Raw genomic sequence first — 26,678 nt, 5'->3', positions numbered from 1 at the left:
ACTTGGGTAAGTTGATGATCAGCCAGGCTGATGATAAGCACCAGAGGTTGGATAGCAGATGGAGGCACAACAGGCAGGGGCGAGTTGCAGTAGTCTAGGCGCGAGATGTAAAGAGCCTGGACCAGAACCTGTGCCGCCTCCTGGGTGAGGGATGGTTGTATCCTCCTAATCTTGTGGAGAATAAATCCGCAAGAGTGGGTTTTCACAGAGATGGTAGCAGCGAAGAACAGCTGGTCATCCAGTCATTAATCTTCCATATCCACAACCCCAGGGACCGCAGCAGAGTTTGGTTTCTTTAAAACGTTAAACACTGTAGAGTTGAAAATCCCAGGAAGTCGTCTGGCTTCTGTGATGTCTGAAATGCTGTGTTTGACAACCAACGATCATACAGTACTATGTTCAAGGTCTCTTAGATCATGGATTTCCCAGGATAACAGTCAAACAGTATCTGGATCTCTCTTCCTTGTCTGCCTTCATTTACATTTGTGCTGAGAGCTGTTTATACGGGGAAGTAAACTAATTGCAGAGGATGCTGAACGTAGACATAACATCATCATAGACTATGTTTTAAATTATTATTGATAGATAGATATTGATAGATATAGATAGATAGATAGATAGATAGATAGATATATATATAGATATATAGATATATATATAGATAGATAGATAGATAGATAGATAGATAGATAGATAGATAGATAGATAGATAGATAGATATAGATAGATAGATATATTTGGGGTCTCCTCTGGTGGAGGCTCCAGAAATGGATAGAATTCTTCTTGTGTTGAAGCTGAGACAAGAGAGATGTGTTCCTGTCCCCACAGTGGAGGTCTGCAGGGAGAGTCTATTGCATGTTTTTGAGGTGGGATGGCCCTAATATGAATGTGTCCTTTCTCCTGCCAGGCTCTCCCTTCATCAATGCCATCATCCACAAGGGCTTTGACGAGCGACACGCCTACATCGGCGGCATGTTTGGAGCTGGGATCTATTTTGCGGAGAACTCCTCCAAAAGCAACCAGTACGTGTACGGGATTGGGGGAGGCACAGGATGCCCCACCCACAAAGACCGCTCCTGCTATGTGTGCCACAGGTGAGACGTCTTTAGTTTAGAAAAATATATATTCTCTTTACGATGGTGGCATGTTCATCTTATCCTGTTTATTCCAACCACTTGATTCTTCCTGTGTGGAAGGAAAGAACTACGCGTCAGTACCAATGTCCCAATTCCACACTAAGTACTAATTCTAATCAGGTTTTGATTATGTAATTTGTTCATACCTCTAAAGCGACAACAGTTTACTCAAAGATGCTACTATGTACTGAATCCACTCAATTTTAGATGTGCCTTCTGATAGGTTCCCAGATATCACCTTCGATGGACTCTATTGTCCCACAATGCATTGTAAAAAGAAACCGAAGAAAAAAAAAAAAAAAACATGTTGCTTTCTTTACTTGTATTTCAAAGCTATCAGCACTTTACAGTACATTATCATTTCCTGTTAGTGCAAAACAGTAAAGCAAAATTGATTTATTGTACTATTTGCCATTAGAATATCGTACTTATGTAGTATGGAATTGGGACAGAGAAAACAGGAATTTGATAACCTTTTTATCAACCACAATCACTGTTGTGTGTTATTGCAGTGATCAAAATAATTGACATAAAAACATACTGCAACATAGTATTACTGAGTAAAAATGTACGAAATAAACATTTATCTGACCTTCACGGCATCATTTTGTGGGTTTGCATTTCAGGCAGATGCTGTTCTGCAGAGTGACGCTGGGCAAGTCGTTTCTTCAGTTTAGTGCGATGAAAATGGCCCACGCCCCCCCTGGACACCACTCTGTTATAGGTCGACCCAGTGTCAACGGACTGGCGTATGCAGAGTACGTCATCTACAGAGGGGAGCAGGTCAGTACACACTATCATCTTTTTTTTTTTTTTTTTTTTTTTTTTTAAACCACCCCTTTGTGTTAAATATTTTTGTTACATAAATTGTATGAAATAAGTAGTGTTGCACCAATTTTCACTTCATAAATCTGTGGATTATTCCTTTGTAGGGTTGTCCTAACACACAGTCGACTAACACTTATACGATTTTGTCGATTAATCGATTAGTTTATTTAATTGACAGAGCTGTGCGCTTTGAGAGGTGGTTAAGACTAGAAAAGCACAATATAAATGTAGTTAATTAACCATCTGTAAAACTGAGTTTCTCCACAATTAATCCTGCAAAAGCACCACTTTAAATCTTGTGTTTACCATAAATGTGCTCAGAAGTTTCTAGGAAATGAGTAATTAAGCATGAATGACTAATCGACTAAAGAAATCTTAGTCGACTAAGACCAAAACGACCGATTAGTCGGCTAAGAGGTGGCAGCCCTATTCCTTTGATTCATTGATTTATCATTTCTTCTATAAGAATGCCAGAAAATGTTTAAATACCCATAATAATTTCACAGAGTCCAAGGTGACATCTTTAAATAGCAGCAAATCCTAAATTGAAAATAAATGACTAATCAATCATCATTTCTTTTCTGTCCTGTTAATATATGTACACATGACATGAGTTCAACACTAGAACTAAGCCTAAAATTTACTTTGAGTTGAATTTGATGTGTTCCTTGTCCACAGGCGTACCCAGAGTACTTGATCACCTACCAGATTGTGAAGCCGGAGAGTCTGGCCACGCCTGCTGCCACACCGGAGCACAAGTCCTAAAACGCAATCACGGCTGGATTGGAAGAAGGCCAGACTGCAATGGACTAGAGCCACTCTCTGGAACTGAACTAGAGGGTGTTTTTAAACCTCCGATCCTAAATGAAAGTCTCCAGAGTTGATCTTGATGGGCGAGGTGAACAGTCGACCCTCAGAAACAGACCTGGATGTGTCTAAATAGGAAAAGAGAAGGAGGATGAGTTTTGGGGTGTGATACATGCCCAGTCCAAAAGCAGCAGACAGCAAAATCTATCACATTCTTTAATTAATTGGGTCTACTTTTGCAGGAGAAAATGCAAATGATTAGATCAACACTTGTGGAAGTGTACCAGTAAGCTATTATGTAAATTTGCAGGCATATGGCTCGATCCTTATAAAAAACAAAAACAATTAAGAAAGCAATTGCAACAGGACACAGTCCAAAGGAAAACAAACATTACTGGTGTTGCACCTTTGCACACTGCTCATGTAATCTACCCCCAATTTTTTATATGTTGTTTTGATATTGTGTCCTTTTGGCTTTGTGAGTCATCCACATCAGCAAAAACACCCTGAGGCCACTTCCAGAAACGGCGATTGTTTCACTGAGAGAACAGAAATCAAGCACATTTTATGTTTATAGCTTGTCACATTTTTACCAATGAAACTCATGTTAACAATACAGCTCTCTGTTCTGCCACATCTTTTGTAAAACAGATGACAGCGGGCAAATACCCAGAAGTCAATAAGCAAAAAACAAACAATCCGCTGCTGCTACCGGTGCCGGCTGCAGACGTTCCACTACAGTCCATGCAGGGACCATCTTCTACACCCACCAGTCAGACCAAACCCGCTCATGTCAGAGGAACAGCAAAACTTTAAATCCACACCGAAGAAAATCATTTAAAGTTTCAAAATTCCGATTTTGGGCAGAGCTGAGTTGTGACAAGCAAGCAGCAACTGGAGACACCGGTCAGTCAATCCAACATGCCCTAAACATACAGCTTTCTGAGCCTTAATTGCTTTTCAAGGAAATCAGTCATTTTCAAAATTGTTTTCCAATTCAATATAATACTGTGTTTGGAGTCAGAATCGAGTGGTCATTATACTGTATAAACTACATCTTAAAAAAAGGTCCCATATTGTAAAAAGTGAGGGTTTTTTACTATAAAGAAGGTCGAGATGCTATATAAATACTGGGGAAAGTATCAAAACAAGAAATGCACATAGCCTATATTCAGTAACTGAGCCTTTTAAGAGAGGCGTGAGGACTTTCGTACATTTGTGATTCAACAAATGGTCATTCCCCAACTGCAATGACGGTGCAGAAACACATGAAACCGCAAATGCGAAAGACCTGAAAACGCTGACCAATCGGAGCAGACTGTGCGTTTTCAGGAGGGAGGGTTTAAAGAGACAGGCGCTAAAAAGAGTGTTTCAGACAGAGGGTAAACACAGGTATATTCAGACAGACAGTATGAGAAAAAATATGTTTTTTGAACATTAGAGCATGTAAACGTGTTCTAGTAGAAACCCAAAATACAAGTATGAACCTCAAAATGAGCATATTATGGGACCTTTAAAAGACCTTTCAAATTGGCTTTGACGGTGATTGCTGCTAGTTTCAGCTCAGATTCAAACTGTCCAAAATCAAAGTGCGTTACTAGAACGAGGCGGACCACGAGACCAAACTGTGACACTTTGATATGGTCGCTGTTCACCAGAAACCTTCTCTCCATATTTTATTTACATTTTTTTATTCATTTTTTTTTTAATGATATGGGTCACCCATTTTGTCTGTGGGTTTTACAGATATTTAAACGGACGATAACCTTGTCAGACAGAAATTGCTCAATTAAAAAGGTTTTCAAAAAAGTTTTGGACATACAAGGTTTTCGCATGACAACGACAATATGTACAAACATACATAACGTGACATTGTTCTCTGTGAAGCCCTAAATTGTGAATGATATTGATCTTGTCAGTTGCAGCTAAACATTCACATTATATAACATAACATTCTTCTACATCTGTCTACACTTAACATTTACATCTGGAGCATGTTTTTGTTTTGTGTTTTAAGGTCTCTCACATTGTGTTTACATGAACCTGCTGCCGTCTCGGCCCTTCCCTCTCTACCTGTAACTGTTAGTGCCCCCTAGTGGTGCAACAGAGGAATTGCTGGCTTGTAGTATTACATTGAAGGGAACCAATCTACTGTATATCAGGAAGGCATTTATGTAGGGATTCATTTCTACATTGTCTTTTTCTGAGGCCTATTCCATTTTTGTTTTTTTCCTTGTGTGTTACTTTATGTTTCCATTATTTTAAGGTCATCGTTACACTCCTGAGTTTACACTCCTAAACATAAGCAAATGAGGAAAGGGACCCTAGTCTCTGCATCTTAGCAAGCCATTCAGCAGGCTGGTCACAGGCTTCAAAAAGATATTTATATAAACTAGAGATCTGCAGGTTGACTGAGGTTGAGGATGGTGAAGAGGATAATGGATATTGTTCTACTTACTGTACAAATGCTATCAAATTTGTTTGTATTAACCACTTATAGTAACACACTAACATGTACAATATACTTCATAACAGCAAAATTAGCAAATTCCTCACTACGTATGCTTGAAAGTTGTTTTTTTATATACACACTGACCATGTTTTTCTTTTAATTATTTGTTTTTTTTATTAATGTACACCACATGGGACCATATGTTTTAGTTTATTTCATGTTCATCACATCACGCCAAGTCGAGCAGTGCTGAGGTCTTTGAAATTCCTTAAAACTGTGTGGAATGGAAAGGGAATTGACGAACCGTTTTTGAGAATGAATAGCCTTAAAATCAATCGGAAACTTACTATGATTGATTTACCCAAATCAGGCGGCAGCAATGGATTCATACCCATTAAAAGGCACATCACATTTAAATCTGACAAAGCTGTTCTAATACTTGATTTATTTTTATCTTGACTTTGTTAGCACTACAGCGTCTGCCAGCCAAACTCAGATTTCAGCAGATTTGCACCCTCGAGGTGAAGAGGACGGTCTGAGCCAGTGTGAACTAAGCCTAAAATCTCCATACTGTATGTATGTCCTCAGAGAAACTGAACTGGTAGCTCAAAATAGCCGCCCCTGAGACGTTTAAACTAAACCTTTGTCAGACTATTTCCACGTTTTCCTTCAGTTTCGCAGCCCAAACAGTTGATTGCAATAGTTCATCCCAATAACAATGATACCAAATTAACTGAATGTCAGCAAATTACAAAGTCAGTCATTGCAGGGAAATTGGAAAGGAAATAAATTGAAAATTAAAAATAGGCTGAATAACAACTGATGACTAAAGTAAAATTGAGAAAACCTAATACGCTTGAAATTAAATTGTAATGGCAGAAAAGCGTTCAAAGGGAAAATGGTCCAATGTAAAAGCTACTCGGTAAAAGAATGTTTTTAAGACCAAGTGATTTTACCTGCCTAGAAGACCCGTTTTTCCTCAAGTAAATTATTTAGGATCTGGCATTTCACAAATGGACTTAAGTCATAAAGCTCTAATTGGATTTTTAATGATAAACAAAGCAAGTTTATAGTCTTGTTTCTCTGAGACATTTCGTTTTGTTTTTTTAACGGCTGTGTTGACCCTGATTAGTTAGCACAAAAAAAAAAAAAAAAAAAAAAAAAAAGTTTACGGTGTAGCAGCGTTGTAGGATTGAAATGTTAAATGAGACTGTAAATAAACTAACTCCAGATGGGCCTTTTAATGGGTCTATTATGGATTATTTGAGTTTATTTTTTCTGCTTTTTTTTTCCCCCCTCTTGAAATACTTTTTTATGTGATAACTATTTGAGTTGTGTTTTGGCTGGCCTGTCTTTCATTATCGGTGTCAAGGGCCAGTCAGCCATCTTGTTGTAAATAATTTGGAGGGATGCCTGCGTGCGAGTGTGTGTGTGTGTGTATGTGTTATCAATTCACGCCTCACCTTCTGACCTGCCTTCTACCAAAAGCCAACCGTTAACTAACCCATTTCCTAATCAGTAATGTTTGACCTGCTGTTGTACAGACACTTGTACAAAGCTGCTGACCAGCTGACATGTGGAACAGATACACCCCTCACTCCTGTACAGAAGAAAATCTTAATAAAAAGAACTTAAAGTGTATTTTTGTCTTATTCTTTGAGTTTATTGGCACCATGTGGTTACTAAACAGGATGTACTTTTTAATTCATATTACCTCGGACTTCATTTGCTTTTTGTTTACATCCACTGACACAATTTTGTCAATCCAAAAAAGTAATTTTCACGTTAAATGGATAATCCTATTTCAAGACTATAAATAGATGTCCTTGTTGCAAAACAGTAGAAACAAATCCAGGTATAACAACACATTTAAACTGCATCCCAAACCACAACCTTTTTTGTTTTCTTAAAGTGTAATTACTGTTACTTTTCATACTTATAATCTGATGATTATATTTTCCCATTTTTGTTTTGCAATGGTAATGTTCTTGATTATATTATATAATTATTACAGGAACTATAGCTAAAATGAGCTAACTAATAGCATTTTGGTTACTTTTAAATGTAATTAATTTTCTGACCTTCCCTGTTTAACTGTGAAACAAACCTGTTATGATTAATGTACTTTTAGGCAGAACAAGTTAATCAACAACCATAAGCCGCTCTAGGTATACCTATATCTAGGTAGGTGTGCTGAATGTAATCCAGACACATTGGCATCTGGCAGACCTTAGGAGCTACTAAGGTTATCCTTATTATTGTTTGTTGGATATCAAATATCCAAACTCGAGATCTCCAGTTTAGTGTTTGTCCCCTGTACATTTTTTTTTCCTTCCTTTGTTTTTTTTCTTCTTCCTCCATGTCACCTCAGGGGCTCCATAATTTTCCACTTTTTTTCAACATGTTGTACTATGAATTTTTTTCAACACCCTATACTATGACTTTTTTGACATACTATTAACTTTTTTTATTATTTTCAACACACTATACTATGACTTTTTATAGACATGCTTGCAATGACTTTTTTATTCAAACTTTTGAGCATACTATACTATGACTGTTTGAGATACTATACTATGACTTTTGACATACTATAGCATGTCCAAAAAAAAAAAAAAAAAAAAAAAAACTGACCGTTTTTCAAACATTTACACATACTATATATGATTTTTTTTCAACATACTATGACTTTTTCCGACATACTATAATATGACTTTCACTCTATTTTTTGGACATACTATGATATGACTCTTTTTTTCGACATGCTGTACTAGGACTTTTGACATACAATACTATGACTTTTTTCAAAATTTTCAACATGGTAACAGTGACGTTTTTCAACATACTATACTTCGACATTTATTACTTTTTTTTGACATACTATACTAAGACTTTTTTCCACTTTATTCAGAATATTATATTATTTTAACATACTATGACTTTTTTCCACTTTGACATTCTATACTGACTTTTTTTCCACATTTATCACCATATAATACTATAACTATTTAATATACTATGACTTTTTTTCACTTTATTCAGCATATTATACTATGTTTTTCAACATACTATACTATGAATTTTTTCAACATACTATGATTTTTTTTCCGACTTACTATGACTTTTTTGACATACTATATTATGACTTTAATAACGTTTTCCGACATACTATATACTATGACTTTTTCCCCACTTTTTGACATTCTATACTGACTTTTTTCATAATACTATAACTATTTGACATACTATGACTTTTTTTCCCCACTTTATTATACTATGACTTTTTTTTTTAAACATACTATACTGTGACTTTTTCTAAATTTTCAACATGCCAATAGCGACTTTTTCCGACATACTATATACTATGACTTTTTTCCCCACATACTACACTATGACTTTTTCCGACATACTATGACTTTTTTCCCCACATACTACACTATGACTTTTTCCACTGTTTAACATACTATAACTTTTTTCAAAATTCGACACACTGTACGATGACTTTTTTTCCCCACATACTATGAGATTTTTTCTACATGCTATACTATGACTTTTCTTGGCCATACGACTGACTTTTTTCCGACATACTATAATATGACTTTCAATTTTTTGGACATGCTATACTACGACTTTTTTCGACATACAATACTATGACTTTTTTTCCTGTTTCTTTAAATATACTATGACTTTGACATTCTATACTGACTTTTTTTCCGCTTTTATCACCATATAATACTATAACTATTTGATATACTATGACTTTTTTTCCCCACTTTATTCAGCATATTATACTATGATGTTTTTCAACATACTATACTATGAATTTTTTCAACATACTATGATTTTTTTCCATACTTACTATGACTTTTTCCACATGCTATGACTTTTTTGACATACTATATACTATGACTTTTTTCAACTTTATTCAGATTATACTATGACTAAACATAGTATGACTTTTTTCCCACTTTGACATTCTATACTGACTTTTTCCACTTTTATCACCATATAATACTATAACTATTTGATATACTATGACTTTTTTTCACTTTATTCAGCATATTATACTATGACTTTTAACATACTATACTGTGACTTTTTTATGACATTTTTCAAAATTTTCAACATACTATGACTTTTTTCCACTGTTTAACATAACTTTTTTTTTTTTTTTTTTTTTTTTTTTTTTTTTAATTTGACACACTGTACTGTGACTTTTTTCGACATACTATACTATGAGATTTTTTTCTACATGCTATACTATGACTTCTCTTGGACATTCTATACTATGACCTTTTTTCAAAATTTCCACATACTATAATATTACTTTTTCGACATACGACGCTATAACTTTTTCTATGACTTTTTGACATACAATACTATGCTATGACTTTTTTCGACATGCTATACTATGACTTTTTTTTCCAAAATTGTCAACATGCTAACAGTGACTTTTTTCGACATATAGTTCTATGACTTTTTTTTCCCCCCCACATTCTATACTATGACTTTTTCCCCACATACTATAATATGACTTTCATCAATTTTTTGGACATGCTATACTACGACTTTGACATTCTATACTGACTTTTTTCCAAAAATCAATTGCTGACATTAGGAGAAACTCATAAGAGGTAAAAACAGCAGGGTATACATCAAAAGGGAAACACATCGGTGGTAGAAAGGTTTAAGAACGGGATCGAGAGCGAACTATTTGATATACTATGACTTTTTTCCACTTTATTCAGCATATTATACTATGACTTTAACATACTATAACTTTTTGACAGTCTATACTGACGACAAACCATACTATGAATTTTTTCAAAATACTATGAATTTTTTTTCGACTTACTATGACTTTTTCAACATGCTATACTATGACTCGTTCGACTGCCAGGCTTAATGGTGGATGGGCCTACCTGTCGCCTCGCTGACCCCGCCGGCACTGCTCCGATACTCGGTCAGATCGATGTCTGTGGTCCGAGTCCGAAACGGGTTAGCGTCGGTGCTGCATTTAAAGACGATGGCCAAACACAATTTAATGTGGGAAAATGGTATCTCGTCGGTCCTGCTCCAAACTCGACGGTCCCGCACCTGTTCTGAATAGTCCATCTTAATCACTCCGGCACGCCGTCTTGCTAACTAACGGTGGCTTCTCGACTACCTACCCAGCCCAACAGCCATGCACAACAGCCAATAGACCTTCTTCACGGCAGACATGTTGACATGTCGTAGTAGGGAAAAGCACAGGTGTTTTCAAAAGCATTAATGATGGCTGCATTCCACTTAGGAGAGGCCCTGGTATTGTGCATGCTGACTAACTGAAATAGTTTACTGGGAGACTTGATGGAACTGAGCCGTCGTTAAGGTTATCAATTTCAGCTGTGCTTTTCCTACTATGACAAGTCCAAAATGTCTGCTTTGAAAAAGGCCCATAGCATAGGGAGATCGTGTGCCGTGACAATGATAGGTATTTGGATAGTAACTGAGTTCTGTCTCGTCTTGGTTCCTGAGAGAAACGCCACTGCGTTTTTTCAGGAGGGCGACAGGGGCATCCCGGCGTGTTGTCACGCATTGCAACACCCTTGGACAACCCAATAAGTATTATGAATCTTTGCAATTGTAATAACTTAACTGGGAATCACACCCTTACCTATTGCTATGCTCATGTGAAAAATGATGAGGACAATTCAATGTTCTCACCACTGGGTGGCGCTCCAGGCTAATATTCCTTTCTCTGTAAAGAAATACCACACAGAAGTTCCTGGTATTATAAATGACAAAAAAAAAATACACATGCTGCCAATTTGAGTGTTTGATATCAATTAAAGCAGTGACACGCAACAGTCACTAAACCCGCATCATCTACTAACTGTACTTCTTGTGTATTCATGTAATTCTTACATTACCACAAATGTAGGTTTTAACAGAAATATATTATGCACCTTCTCAAATTACATGACAAATAAAAAAAATAAAGATAACAAAATAAAGATAAATTGCATGACTTTTATCGAACTGTGTGTGTGTGTATATATATATATATATATATATATATATATATATATATATATATATATATATATATATATATATATATATATATATATATATATATATATATATATATATATATATATATATATATATATATATATATATATATATATATACATACTCAGTTTCACACCATCATACAAAGAAAGCACATACAACCAAATAATTAAGAACATTATTTATTCAACAGTGGATCTTCAGTAATAAATACATGTACAGATTATTAATTTCACAATAAAATTGAGGGCAAGTTTTTTTTTTATATAAATGTCCAAATGGAGGATTGATATTGTCATGATGGGTAAACAGCATTGACCAGACAGAGAGACAGTATAGACCATTTTATTTCTATGGTCTAGACAGATGAACTAACACGAGAGGCAGACAGGTCAGACTGACAGACAGACAGACAATAACTACAAGTACAAAGTATTGCGTTTTCCACTAATTGGCTCTCTTTTCTCTCTCTGTCTCTCTCTCTCTCTCTCTACATGGACAAAATGTCTTTATGCAGTCTAGTCAGTCCACCATCACCATGATGTGCAAATCAATCATAAATTATAAATACAGTATTGCATCACTTCAAAGTGCTACAGAGATAGGTTGCGACAATCTTAAAAAACATAAAAAAGGTTTGTTTTCTTTGAAACCGTGTGTTTGTTTGTGTGTGTGTGTGTGTGTGTGTGTGTGTGTGTGTGTGTGTGTGTGTGTGTGTGTGTGTGTGTGTGTGTGTGTGTGTGTGTGTGTGTGTGTGTGTGTCGTGCGTACATCAGGACCTGGGTATAGAAGCAACCATGGTTGGACTTTGTGCCTTTGGATGTCTAGCCCAGAGTGTAAAGTTTAGCCTGGTCAAAAGCAGAAGCAATACAAACACTGTCTCAAAATTGTGACATTATGAAAATTTGACATGATGTTTGGGTGCGAAGCCCTAGATAGTCACTGCTATTGTTATTGTCCTTGAGTGGATTGTAAGTACGGTATTGCTGTGGACAACCTTTAAAAACAGAGAATCAACGGAATTATAAAGGACAACTTCCTGTTATTGAATTATGGTCTCGAAGCCCAAAGCTATCTTCTCTTTTACCTCCATCCATCCGTCATTTTTTTCAGTATGGATTTAAAAAGTGAAATCAATAAGTAATCGTTTTCTTATTTATCTCACATTTGCACATTAAGGTTTTCAAGCACACTTTACAAATGCAATTTTTGCCTAATTCTCATAATTTTACTTTTCATGGTTTAGGTAGATTGTCTTTGTAGCTTGGGAAATCCATTCATACACACTGCTTTATATGTATATTTTTGTGTTATTTGTTGTGTCCATCTGCGAGTGTGAGAAATGGAGAGAGAAGCTTGTGGAATAAGAGTCTGTACTGGTGAAATGCTGGGATTAACATTCAGCAATAGGCTTTCTAGAAGCATGCTTAAATCCACGGGATACCTTTATAAACAAGGCACAAAAATCTTGAAGGTGGTGATGCACATTTTAACCCATTAACTACAAAAAATACGATTTTCCAAAGCCTTCTATTGGAGCCAATGTTTTTAGTTCATTTGCTATTAAATTAAACTTGCAGAAAAGAACTGAAACAGATGCCTTAAAAAAAAGGTATGCATGTTTTGGAAAATGGCTAACAGTAAAGAATACAATAATTTATAATGGGTTAAAACATACACAACCATTAGAATGGTACTCTAAGTGGTTGTGTTCCAGAGCCACTGTGCTCCAAATCTTGCCCTCTAATCTAAAAAGAAAGTTATGCTCGACATTTAAGAAAAAAACAAACATTTTGTGGCGACATTCTCTGACAGTTTTTTTCTTGCAGCCCTTTCGTCCAAAACAACGTTTTTTTCTGATGTAGCAGAATGGGTTTCCTAGAGTGTGTATTAGGGGCCTGCAGTGGGGTTTTTAAAGGGGCCTGGCCTTTATTTGGCATCTTATTTTTATTCATTTAGCCTGTTCAGTGAGGAGATAAGGAGCAGAGGAGAGGGGGTGGACGGGATGAAGATGAGAGGCAGAGATGAGAGGAGGAAGGGGAGGAATATAAAAGGATGAAAAGGAGATGAGAGGAGAGGAAGGTGTGGGGGAGAGACACAGAGAGGAAGAGGACGTATGAAAGACAGGAAGCTCCGGTCAGAGCACCTGTCACGGAAGAGGCTCCTGCTTTCTATCACAGTCTCCTCCCCTCTTTTTTCCATCCATCTCTTTTGTCTGGCAACAGGAGGGACACCCAAAAGGGGAAAGAGCGGGTGCTTAAAATTCCTCCTTCCTTCCTGTGTCCATCTCCTGTCCTAAAGACCTGTTGTCTCCATAGCAACAGACCCTGACTTCATACTGAGCTTATTCAGTTGGTAGTCATGAATGTGTGTGTGTGTGTGTGTGTGTGTGTGTGTGTGTGTGTGTGTGTGTGTGTGTGTGTGTGTGTGTGTGTGTGAGGCAGAGAGAGAGTTTGCTGCTGCTAATGCCTCTCTGTGCCAATGTTTGTGTGTCAGTGTGCCCTTGTGCCTGTTGTTGTTGTTGTTGTTGTTGTTGTCTCAAGTATGGACGTACGTATGGACGGTTTATCTTAAGAAAACGTCAGTCCAACACTAAATCCGAACTTCAAACTGAAACAAGATTTGAAAGCCAGTTCATTTTTGGTCAGTCTGAAAAAAAATCTCTTGTTAAAAAAATGGAAGGAGCGTCAGCTTTTTTTTGTCAGTCTATGAGTTTTGAATCAGGCACCGTGACGCTTCTCACCTCCCCGCCCTGGAAGCATGTGTACATACTGCCGCCGACAGCTCTTCCAGCCAATGGCAGCCCAGTCTTTTTTCTGAGTTGGTAACCTTGGGCAAGGCTGTGTTTTGGCGATCCATCAGCAGCCGGGGGAGGCCGCGAGCGGGCTGTGGTGCAGGTAGGCGGGGTTCACCACAGAAACCGGGAAGTTGAAAATGAACGGAGAGGCGGCCGCGGCGGTCGTCGTCGCGGCGGTCGTCGCGGAGGACTTGGGCCCGAGCAGCGGGCTCGCTGTGGAGGCCGCTTCGGCGGCCCACGAGGTGGCGAGGAGCTGCGACTCGAACTGCAGCAGCTGGCCCATGAAGCTGAAATTGGGGGAGATGATGCTGCGTCGCCGGCGAACAAACTCGAAGGCTTCGTCCAGACGCACTCGCTTCCTCTTCATCAGGTAGGCCAGGCAGATGGTGGCGGAGCGAGAGATGCCTGCTTTACAGTGGACCAGCACTCGCCCACTGGAGTCCCGTACTGAATCTGAGGAGAGAGAGGGGGGGGTCAGAGGTTTCCATAAATAATAAACACTATTTAGTTTTTATTGGCTACTACAAAAAATCTCCAGACTGAAATATCACTATTGGATAGATTGTCATGGATTTGGTACAGATATTCATGCTCACCAGAGGATGCCCCTAAATATTTCCTCTAGCGGTCAAAGTTTTCACTTATCCAGTGAAATATCGCAACATCTACTGAATGGATTGGCACAAGATTTTGTACATTCAGTCATTCATGGTTTCCAGATAATGTACCCTAATGATGTGTAGTAATGACTTATCCTCTGTCATCTTCAGTTCAAATCTGACAAAAATGCCTGCGAAACAAATGACATACCTCAGCTGTACCTGGTGGTGGTTAGCAAGTGTTAACACGCTAAACTACGAGGGTGTACAGCATAAACATCAGCATGTTGTCAGTGTATGTTAGCATGTTGACTTACTCAAATCACTGCTGTGCCCAAGGCTAGCCTTGCAGAGTATGTTTGTTGCTATGGAGGTATTTTTCATGGTGGTTTGCCGCAAGCTCAATTTCCATCATGAACAATGACAATGTTTTCCGTTTTATTTCATCTCTAAGCAAAGGGCTCCAAGCATGTTTGTAGCAGTTCATTTGAAATTTTTATTTTATTTTATTTTTTTTAAGAAAGGCCCCATTCTGGTGGCACCGAATTTGCCGAATAGCACTGAAACACCTCAAAATGTATAATTCACATTGAATGCAAAGGAGAAGTTGATGGCTAATTCCAGCAGTTCCTCGTGCTTGCAAAAAAAAAAAAAATTAACTAACTCTGGGCTGAACATCATGTTTAGCTTTTTCTTTAACTTTTTGAGAAAACAGTTTGTGCTCTCTGAACAGATAAAGAAAGAAAAGAATTTTACGGTTTTACATCATCATTCTGTGTCGACACCATGAACCTTAACAAACAAACTTTCACCCGGAATGCAATTTCTTTTTCTCACAGCCACCGAGTATTTTAAGCTTAACAGATGTACAGCTTTGCCTCAAGCTGTTTTGATGCCTTCCTCTCTCTGTGCAGCCAAACTAACCTCAAAGTGAGAAAAGCAGCAAATCACATTTAACTGAAACACGCAAGTGCAACATTTTTGAGTCATCAGCCTCTTTCACACTTCCTCCCCTGTCCTATTTAGGTCTCTGCCTCTTTTAGTATCTTTAGACGCATGCTATTACTTTGAATAACCAGATTTAAGTAATAGATTGATTAGAGCGTTTACAGTAACTCAATTTCCCCAACAGCCATCAGTTTCAATGATTAGTTACACAGTCACGTTATGAAGCATGTGTGCGGCCTGCAGGAAATTAGAAGCACAGAATATAAAGAGGATAATGGAGGGACTTTTTAAAATTGTTTTTGCATGTTGATTCATTTAATCCTATCTTCCACCATTGCCTCTGTTTTTCAGTCTAACTTTTTGCTCTCTTCCACACACAAACCGATAGATTTCAGTTAACTCCACCACAGCGTCTGTTCACTTGGTAACAGTGGATGAGTCAGACTCTGGTCCCACAGCAGCTAACCATGACGCATACCAGCACCTACACACACACTCACACACACATACACGCACATACATACACTTGCAGCACGGAAATCACACACACAATGTGAACGTACAGCATGGATATGCAAAGCAAAAGCAAATCACACACTTTCCTATATTACATACACAAACGAGAAATTGTGCTCCAGAGAAACGCTTGATTGGAAAATGTTCTCATTCCAAATGCTTTCCTCTGTCTTTTCCTTGATTGTATTACATCGCTTTGTTCTGCAATAGATTAATCGGATTAGATTTGGGTGGGTATTTTCTTTCCTTTTCTGCCTCTCTTAAATCTGCAGAAAAGTGAGTGATAAAGGGCTACTTGGAAATAATCCGTTTCGACAGATCCTAGTGAATAAATGTCTGATTTGTTGTCATGTGCCTGCTCTATATGCACAGTGTGTCCGTTACATCTCTTATCTCTGAAAGCTCTTCTGGGGGAAAATTCTCAGACTCTTGGGAAAATGCAAGGAAAGCAATATCCCAGCAATGAGAACTTAGCACACAGAACAAAGATATTAGATTTAATTTAGTCAGAGAAAATATATATCTAGACCTGCAATGATTTGTCATTTGAAAGAAAATGTATCTCTTTTGATAATCAATTAATCTTTCAGTCAATTTTCAAGCAAGAATGTGAAATATATGATTTTAGCTTTTCAGATGTTATGAATTTGCTGCTTTTCCTTGTCTTTGTCGTTATAAATGTGGCTTTGAGACTGTTGGTTGGACAAAACAAGACGTGATATCATTACCTTCTGCTCGGGGAAACTGTGATTTTTCTGCTGTTTTATAGACAAATTATTAATCGGGAAATTATCTTATTCGATAATGAAAATGATCCTAAATTAATTGCAACCCTACATACCGGTATGTCTTGTAATTAATATTAAAAAAGGTCTTTGATGTGTTTTAGCAGACATACTAGACAAACAAACGTAACTACTGTTTTAATAACCTGAAAACGAAGCACATAAAGCACAAACCATGCCTGAAGGAAGGTCATTACAGTTGTGGTTTCCCACCATGGGAATGCATTTGTTCTGCTAAGATCTCTCACACATGCACACGCACACGCATGAACACGCACACGCACACTGACCTATGAATTCAATAGCCTCCAGGAACCAGCTGCTGATGTCTTCTTTATGGTTGTCCTCCACGGGTATACATTTGTACTGGTACGCCCCCTCAAAGTGGTTGGGACAGTCGGCAGACACGTTCAGCAAGGCGGAGATCCCTATGCCGTCCAAAACCTCTTTCTTTGAGGCGTGGAGGGCGCTGCCAAGGTAGAGGAACGGCAGGATCTCAACTGGCCCGCCCTGGACGAAAGACAGATGGAAGGATGATGATTCATATTTTTATTTCATTAGAAATCAGCAGTAAAGAGACAGGTTTTCTGTTCTTAGGCAGTTTGTTCATAATTCAGTCATTACATGAAGAAACGTCTCCTGACCTAACCTGGAGAGCCATGTTGGACAGAAGTTACTTAAAGGGAGAAACAGCTTATAGGATAAGACAAAGAATTCACTGTCTCAGTGTGCAACAGAGGCCAGATGGCAGATGACTTCAGTATGTGTGACCACGCTTAAATGTTTTGCTAATCACATTAGCCACGCCTTTCATCGAACAGGGTTAGCTTATTATCTGTGTGATTAATGCGGGGTCATTTGATATGGGCTCTGGAGCTTGTTAAGAGTAATTTCCCTGCATTGATAAACGGAGGAAATACCTGAGGGTCTGATGAACTGACTAATGTTTACATGCTTACGCCATACAATTCAGTGGAAATGTACTGCAAGTGTGTTTTTGTACATCAGATCTTTGTTGAGGATTTACATTCACCATTCTCTCATGCTTCGATAAGAACACGTTTTACTAATTATTCTGAGAAAACTATGCTCCAAAGCAACATTTCCTCAGAAAGTCAGATCTACTTAATGCCATTTATAACATAGCAAAGATGTGAAGGTTTGAAAAAGGAAATATCTCACGGAGCATAAAAATGTGAATACGTGTATGTCCTTTCTGGTTTTTGAAAATAGCATTTGTTGGCTATAACATAAAAATGCCTATAGGCCGACATTAGAACATGGCGGTCACCCTTCATAATGAAAAACATGAAGGTTTCATGGTAAAAAAAAAAAAAGTTTTTAGGATTAATACAAAATGAATAAATATTCTAGTCTGTACTACTGTACATAAAAAAGAAATGTATCCTGATTTTTATACGTACCAATCTAATTGTGTATTTCAAAACATATTTGAATGCATATTCCAGCGTAAGAGTAGAAGTGTTGTTTTCACTTTCATTGGATCTGAGGGGTCAGCCAGCTGGCGGTCTATACCGGTAGTGAGACTTATTGATGAGGGCTCGGTCTGTTTATGTCACTGCCGCTGACGACCTCGGTACTGACGCAGGAAATGATCGATACTGCTAAGAGATGTAATGTGAGGGGGGAGTGAGTGGAGGCTGAGAGGAAAATTAGCAAGTGAGATACTCAACAGGAAGCTACAGTATTCCTTGAAAAAAAAAAAAGAACACTTGATAGCGTGGCCAAGACTATGAAGCATTTTTCTTTTAGAGAACGCACAGAGGCTGGATTGTCTGCGTCTCTCTCCTCATGCGTTCCAGTGGAATTAAACCCAAAACCACATGTGACTGGGAATGATCACTGACCAACAAAACAAGACCACCGGGGTCACAGGAAGTGACGCAGAGGGGAATCAATAGTGAACTATGACCTCTAGCATAGCCTATCATTAGACAAATAACTCATTCAGACAAAAAGTGGATTTCAAGGTAACGTTCCTGGCAGTTGACATTGCTTTTTCTCGCATGGCCGTTAGACTGAACAAACAAGTTTGTAACTATACTTTCCCTGCTTTTAATACCCAGACTGGATGAGGAAATGGGGTTGAATAAACGTGGGGAAGTAACAGTAATGTTACAAAACAAATAGCTTCCAGTGTAGTTCCTGTGTCCAGATGGCAGCTCTTGGTGTCTGTGTGTAAAACTGTAGTTGAAACACTTATTTGACTGACGTGGCATTGACAAATTCCAATTACTTGTGATGGCTTGTGTGTGTGTCATTTGTGATTATTTTTCACATTTAAGAATGAAATCACTAGTTGCAGCCTTAACTGGCTGCACACACTTGACAGCAGGTCGACACTGGTAAATGTTAACTACATGTAATTTAAAGTGTTCTTTACAGGGTGAGAACGGGCGAGTCAGGGTTTGTCTGCGTCCTGTGGCGTTTTACCTGTTCGTGGTGCGGCGTCCCACAAGACGAGCACGCAGAGTCGATGCTGGACTGGCTGGTGAGAGTCGGTAGGGATTTGGTTTTTATACAAAACTCTGGGTATTCTGAGAAAAACCTGTCGTATCCACCTGGAAAAGAGACATCATGATCAAATACGATGCATCTTAAAATATCACAATAGAAACAATATTATAGTAAAACATGACAGATTCAATCACTACTGGGGCAGACAGACTTTAGGATCCTCCAGGAACATTACAGAAATAGGGTTTTTGTGTGTGTGTGTGGGTTATATGCATAAAAGACTACGGAAGCAGCAGACATCAGGACATAGAAGCATGGCAACCCACACCAGGATTTACACCTCTGCCTTCAGTGAGCCTGACATTAAGACAATTGAACCGACCCCTGACCTGTTCTGTGTCTACTACATGGATTTGAAAACAATTTCATCTTCCCTTTGCTTTTTCATTTTTTAAATTATACATCTGCAGTTCCGACCGCTGCTCCCTGCATCTCAAGGATCACATCAGACTAACCGGGAAATGTCAGCTTTATAAGCTACACACATACACTCCTGTGCTTCAAGGCGTCTTCGCCATGATGCACACACAAAAAGAATGCGCCACAGCTTGCAGCAGCTTTGCCTTTTCAAATTCCCTGCAATCTAAATATAGTCTGGTGAAATAAATCAAGATTGATTTTAGGTTTTACAGCTTCCCATCATTGATCTACCCGAAGCAGACGGTTTCTGAAAGGATGATGTGCAAGTCCCTCCGGTTTGAGGCTTCTGCGCACCAGCATTACCTCATTCACTCAGCTCACAACCATTGGTCTGTGCGTGAATGTGTGCAGCTGTGAGTGACTGAGTGAGTGTGTGTAATGTAAAAAAAATGACACCAGTGCACGGAAATAGTGCACGATAGGAAGATATTTCAATCTCCAGTTTGTAGCATATTGAGCAGCTACAACATTCAGTATATTTGTGGTTGCAATAAAATAATATTGATTATATTGGTTGAAATTTTTTTATTAGAAATGCCCCAGATAGGCTGGTGGCATATCTATTGAAATTAGGCTATTAATGAAATTTGAAGCTATTATTAGTTGTGATTGTCCCATTTAAAGCCTCATTAAAATAAAAAATAAAAACATTATAATGCACTTTATCATTATTGTTTTTGTAGGGTACATCTTTTTTTTTACTAATACAAAAGACTTATTCAAGACGAAGTGTAACTTGTATTTGGATACAAAAGATGAAAACACCCTTATTGTGACTAATAAATGAGGCTGAATTAAAAAAAAAAAAATCATTATTTTTATTATTATTATTTGTGTTATTAATACAACTTTTATTATAATAATTTGTGTACCTTTTTAACCACCCTGTATTAAGGTTGAATCACAGAATAACCACCACTCATCGGTTACATTGAATTAAATGCTTCAATTGGCCGTTTTGAGGCTACTGGTACTGCTGGTCTATTTTTAATCATACTTAACGTTACATGCTGCAGCTGACCCCATATAAAACCGAGTGTTATAATGAAGCACATTTACCTTTGAGCAGGTATATTTGTGTGCCGGAGGAGTAACTGCACACGGCGTTGAGCACTACGGTCAGTGTGCTGTCCTCCTTCACCGTCTCGGAGTCCGGCGTTCTCTCGTCGTACAGCACCACGGCGGAGTACATCCCGGAGCGGAGGCGGCTACGGACCTCCTCGTCCCCGGCCAGGATCTGGTCCAGGCTGAGCACGGTGCCCTTGGCCCTGCGGCGGACGATGGTGTAGCAGCGGGCGTTGACGGCACCGCGGATGTGCCCCGCGTTGAAGGCGAGGAAGGAGCGGCAGTCCAGCAGCAGGCACTTGGCGTTGTCGTCCTTTAAGAACCGCTTGACCACCGGGCAGTCCATCTCTCCCAGGTCCTCCATCGCACGTCGTCTCAGGCTGTGTGTAGGCTTCACTGTCGGTTATCTCCTGTCTGTCTGTCTGTCTGTCTGTCTGTCTCTCTCGCTGTGCCCACACCGCCCTGGAAACTTCGGGTCCTTTGCGCTTCTCTTCTCTTCTATCCCCGCATTGTAACCGCACTACTCTTCACACTCATTCCGTTCACCTCTTTCTCTTTCTCTCTCTCCCTCTCCGAATGTTGTTCCTCCTCAGGATTGTTTCTGTTTTTTTCCTTTTTTTTGTGAATGGGTGCATCGCGTCACGGCGGAAGTGACGTCAACCAATAGCAGCCAATCACAAAGCGTCCAGTTTCCCGTCCCCTTTCCTCCTCTGCCGTTCATTCATAAAAAAAAAAAAAAAAGACAGACATCAATGAAACGAGAGGCGATGGGGAAGGAGATAATACTCCATGGGGCGTACAGTGGAGTTTGGTACTCGCCATGCCTTTACCAGCTCATGACCACATTTGGATGATAGTTTGTTAGGATGAAATAAAAACGTTAAAGGAAGAAAAAAAAAAGCATAGGCCTACTTGTACATGGGCTACTGATATCTCTAAGAATTAAAACACAACTCTGCAGCTAGGCTATGTGGAGCCTCTTAGCCTATTTTATCGTTTTTGTTTGTTTTGATTTGTTTAAAGCCACACAATCAGTCTCGCTGATCTCATTAAACCGTCCACCATATCCAGTAAAATAAACTCATTAACCCAGTTCCCTGAAATAAATAGTTGTGGCATTATGGAATAAAAGACCCCTAAATTAAATAAATGTGGACTTATGAAATAAAAGACCCCTGAATTAAATAAATGTGGACTTGTGAAATACAAGTCCCCTGAAATAGCATTTAAATAAAAATTGTATTGAGTGTAAATTAAACTGTATTTGATTTTATTGCTAATGTCTGGTTTTGGTATAATGTACTGAGAAATGTAAATATGCTAGACTGCAGTTGGGTGTGCTTACGTGCGCACATAAACGTTTGTGTGTGCACGTATACATCTGAGTGCGCATCTGTGTGTGTGGGTGTGTAATCCTACAAGAGGAAATGCAATTTGCATCTCCTAGCCTTAGTTAGCGTGCCTAGGTATTTGCATGTTGATCCCGTTTCCATGGTTACGAGAGAGAGCAGCACAGCAGCAGATGAGAGGAGGAAAAAAGCCAGACACCTTGACACAAACAGACTGGCTGCAAAATAGGCAGACACTCCAGCTGAAAGAGACAGACAGATAAACATTTCCATACAGTACATGGGCATATGGATTTGTGTGGTTTTTGTTGTTGTTCACAGGCCTTAATACCAAACTCTTGAAGTGTGTATCTGATTTATTTTTAATTAATATTTCAACAACATGTAACTGATGTAATACAAGTATGATCTGAGACCAATGTTGAAATTACATTTAGCATCTGAAACTGCTATTGCTGTCTGAGATAGTGAAAGAAAAGAGACTGTCTAGACTTAACAGTGAGCAAAAACAAAACCTCTAAAGAGGAAATGTTGCATGGTTAAAAGGCCAGAGATATAGGGATAAAAAGATGTAGGTATGTCTATAAAAAAGGAAGCAGTCACATTTTGTGTTATATGAAAAAGTTTCAGTTTCTGTATATAATACAAAATGTTTTGATTTTCATAGGATACATATTGTCTGAAGTTACTAGCCATGAGAATATGTTGTTCTAACATATGTAGACGCAGTACCTGTTCTCAGTTTCAAAGCGGTACAGCAATTTAGTATTGGACTTCCGTAAAGTTGCAAGTGACAGATTTAAAAAGAACGATCATAATTGATTCAGCAAAAGGTCGAGATATCCTGAATTTTAGTTCCGTACGGGCCAAACTCCAAAAACACTGAATTCTACATTTACCATAAAACAACTCAATAGAATCTTTCATTAGATCTTCCCTGGCACATCTTTCAAGCTTGACGTTTGTTGCAATGCAGTGTTTTTTCCTATAAATTTGTAGCTTCAAAAGATACCACTTGAATTATTATTATTATTATTATTATTATTATTATTATCAGACTTGACAAAGCTCCTCGTGCCCTCTATGGAAATATCTGCCTTTCTTGTTTGTCATTCATGCCTCTGGATAAGATTTTGTACAATATATCCACATTTTCCAAGTGTTAAAAGTGACTCCTTGCAGAAAATGTTGTATGATATATATATATATATATATATATATATATATTTCGTGTGCATGTAAAGGTGTGTATCAAGTTTGCTGCCGGTGAACAGTTAACAGAAGCACTGCAGCAAAAATAAATCATGAATGAAAGGACCTTGAATGTTCAGACGAGAAGAGGTAAGAGGTAAGATGGAAGACGAGACAGCGACAGGCACAGCAGGGAGGAAGTGGAGGAAGAGATGAAGGATGGCAACGACAGAGAGGGAGGAGGGTAGGTGAGGGATGGATGGATGATTGAGCAAGAAAAAAGATGTGATTACTTGTGTTGTGTTGCAGCCTCTAGTGTCCCATATAAACAAACGCACACACACACACACCACGCCGCATTACTATCAACCCTAAAAAATGCCTTTTGCGCTGCCTGGTGCTGCTGCCGTAGCAACAAGAGAGAGGTGTGGGAGGGCGGAGACATCAAAGGGGAATGCGAGGGGATTGGCTGGAGAGAGACTCTGCACTGATGTCATCCCTCTCCCACTGCTCTTCCCTGTCCATCCATTCATTCCCTCATATCCCTCGCCCCCATGCCGTCATCCATCAATAAAGTGGACGAGTTAGAGAGAGAGGACATTTTGTATATGAGCTTTGCACACGTCAGTGTTGGTAAATATCTCTCGTACTCCTTTTTTACTCCTCGTCTTCTCTCTAATCATGCACTTTGTCTCTTTTTTTACCCTCATCATCCTCTCTCTGTATAATGTTGATAATTTTCTCACTTACAGGCACAGTGCATATTACAGTAATACAGCTTTTTTATAAATGGTGTGGTTAGCTAAAAGGCTTTCATCTGTAGTCCCTTCACATGTGACACAGGCTCTTCAATAACATGTAATCATACAGAGCAATAATAAAAAGAGAATGTTTTTGTGAGTAAAGATAATAAGAATTATATACAGTAGAACATCATGATGTAAAGTGTCAGGTATAAAATATGCAACACAGAAGCATAATGTACAATATGCCAAAAATCCTGACACACTCAAACTTTTCAGCAAGAAAGTGAATAGGTGTATCTCAAAATGTCAAAGTATCCCTTTGAATGAGCTCTAGATGAAAAGTATGTAATGTAGCTGTATAATATATAAACAGTAGTCAATAATAGTGCAATGAACTGCTGTTGTTTTAGAATGGAAATCCTGCATACATTGAGTACAAATAAAGTCCACAAGGCAGGATAATTAAAACACCAATACACCATTAAAAACAAAAACACACTCAGACTTGTATGAGTGTGTGTGTGTGTGTGTGTGTGTGTGTGTGTGTGTGTGTAATTCATGTGTGTATGTTCTAGATCTGTCCCTCTCTCCAATCCCATAATCCAGTGGTTAAGCCTTGACTGAGTGCCGCAACATTTTCATGAATGAGTTTGTGCCGTTTGTCATGTGTCTGTGTGAGTGTGTCGATAGAGGCAAGGGAGAGAGGGATGAAGGAGTGATAGTTATGTGTGTGAAAGAGGAACAAAAGAATGAACATATGAGAGAAAAACAATGAGAGACAAAGCTACTTTTCTGTTGTTTCTATGATGTTCTTGTTTTTGAGAGGGGGGAGGGGGGAGGGCTAAATAGAAAAAAGGTTAGAGTGAGAAAGAGGGCAAAGGATAGAGGCAGGGGGAGTTGAGCAGCGGAAGTGAGTGGTGTGGTGGGGGTTGTTACTCTGTTTGGAGCAGATCCATATTTTTTCTGTCAGAGGCAAATTCTAGTCACTGACAAACAGTTTAACCTTTTCACCAACCAAATCATAAAGATGATATTTTTCGACCCCCTCTTTTGAAATAAAAACAGTAACAAACCACATTTTGTCAGTGCTATTGTGCATGTTGGTCAAGTATGATCTGTTTTTACTGTTTAGGAAAAGGACACATAATGGAAAAAATATGCAACAGGTGTCTAACACATTAAAATGCTGGTTTACCGAAATCCCAAATAAAGCATAACACTCTCTACAATACAATAATGGTGAGTAAATTAAAAAGCATGAAAAAAAGAGCAATGTGTCCCAGTTACTCAGTATAGTAACTATATGCATGGCTTAATGGGGTAAGTGAGAAAACATTGTTTTGAGAGTTGAGTGAAATTTCCACAATGAAATTTCTACACCGACTATTTGTAGGCACACGGTACCCTTTAGTAGTTCCCAACCCTTTGGCATGTAAACCCTTAAAAGAAAGTAGTGTCTACAGTACTTGCGTCCCCAGGTTACATGTGTCAGATTTTGGAAATCAAACATTAAACAGAATGGAAATAAGTTTCAATATTTTTGTAAACCTGAATTGATGTATTAGATAAAAACACGTGATGCTAACGCTTTAGGAAATGTTTTTTTGGGTTGGAATGTTTATCCAGAGCTGTTTGTGGAGACTCTGTGGGTTAATGAGTAATAAAACAGGTCACCAGCTGCTTATCCTCATTTCAGTGGACCAACTTACTGAACACACATACACACAGACACACACACACACACAGACACACACACACACACACACACACACACACACACACACACACACACACACACACACTGAATCCCTTCTCGTCTGGACTTCACATGCTAACCTAGTGCAGCAAGGCTGCAGACACTGTCGGCACACACGCACATGCCTAATTGCCTGAATACTCCAACTGGTTATTGTGAATGGGAATTGTGAGTTTCTTATTTGATCATTGTGTTGCCTACTTCCTCCTCAGCCTTAAGTGCAAACACTGCGCTATTTGATAATCCCTAACTTTTGACCCGGCTTCAGTTTATGTTTATTTTTTATTTTCAACCAAATTTAATTAGGAAAGTCAATACAGAACAAATTTACAATGATGACTTGGCAAGAAGCAGAAGTTGTTGTGACTTCAAATTGGTCGATTTATGACTATGGTTAACTGCTCTTCAGATCTCTGCAGGGTAAATCCAGACAGCTAGCTAGACTATCTGTCCAATCTGAGTTTTCTGTTGCGCGATTAAAACAACTTTTGAATGTACACGTTCCACCAAAACAAGTTCCTTCCCGAGGCTATTTTGCAGCGGCACCGTGGCTCCATCTGGTGCTTAGCACCGCCCATGACGATTATGATTGGTTTAAAGAAATGCCAATAAACCAGAGCACGTTTTTCTCCCCTCCTGGAATGCTGTGTGGACTAGCCAGACCCTCCTTAACAGCGCTGTGCAGGAA

The 26,678-nt window shown here is 38.6% G+C and overlaps 2 protein-coding genes across 2 annotated transcripts in view; one reads left to right on the top strand and one right to left on the bottom strand.

Moving 5' to 3' along the window:
• The window catches only part of tnksa (tankyrase, TRF1-interacting ankyrin-related ADP-ribose polymerase a), a 78,121-nt gene extending 74,736 nt beyond the window's left edge, over positions 1-3,385 (top strand). Inside the window, exons 27-29 of the mRNA XM_028600948.1 lie at positions 908-1,094; positions 1,763-1,919; positions 2,643-3,385. Coding sequence (XP_028456749.1) covers positions 908-1,094; positions 1,763-1,919; positions 2,643-2,729 — 431 coding nt within the window. The 3' untranslated portion in view covers positions 2,730-3,385. The remainder of the gene's footprint in view (positions 1-907; positions 1,095-1,762; positions 1,920-2,642) is intronic.
• Positions 3,386-12,005: 8,620 nt separating this feature from the next.
• Positions 12,006-26,678, bottom strand: part of dusp4 (dual specificity phosphatase 4) — a 28,080-nt gene continuing 13,407 nt past the window's right edge. The window contains exons 2-5 of the mRNA XM_028601318.1: positions 20,943-21,658; positions 19,380-19,507; positions 17,216-17,435; positions 12,006-14,530 (exon numbers count right to left, since the gene is read on the bottom strand). Of these exons, the coding sequence (XP_028457119.1) occupies positions 14,139-14,530; positions 17,216-17,435; positions 19,380-19,507; positions 20,943-21,312 (1,110 nt within the window). The 5' untranslated portion in view covers positions 21,313-21,658 and the 3' untranslated portion in view covers positions 12,006-14,138. The remainder of the gene's footprint in view (positions 14,531-17,215; positions 17,436-19,379; positions 19,508-20,942; positions 21,659-26,678) is intronic.

Source organism: Perca flavescens, chromosome 16 (assembly GCF_004354835.1).
Source record: "Perca flavescens isolate YP-PL-M2 chromosome 16, PFLA_1.0, whole genome shotgun sequence".
NCBI lineage: Eukaryota > Metazoa > Chordata > Actinopteri > Perciformes > Percidae > Perca > Perca flavescens.
Note: the sequence above shows the minus strand (reverse complement) of the source record. Positions and strands in the feature narration are given on the sequence as shown.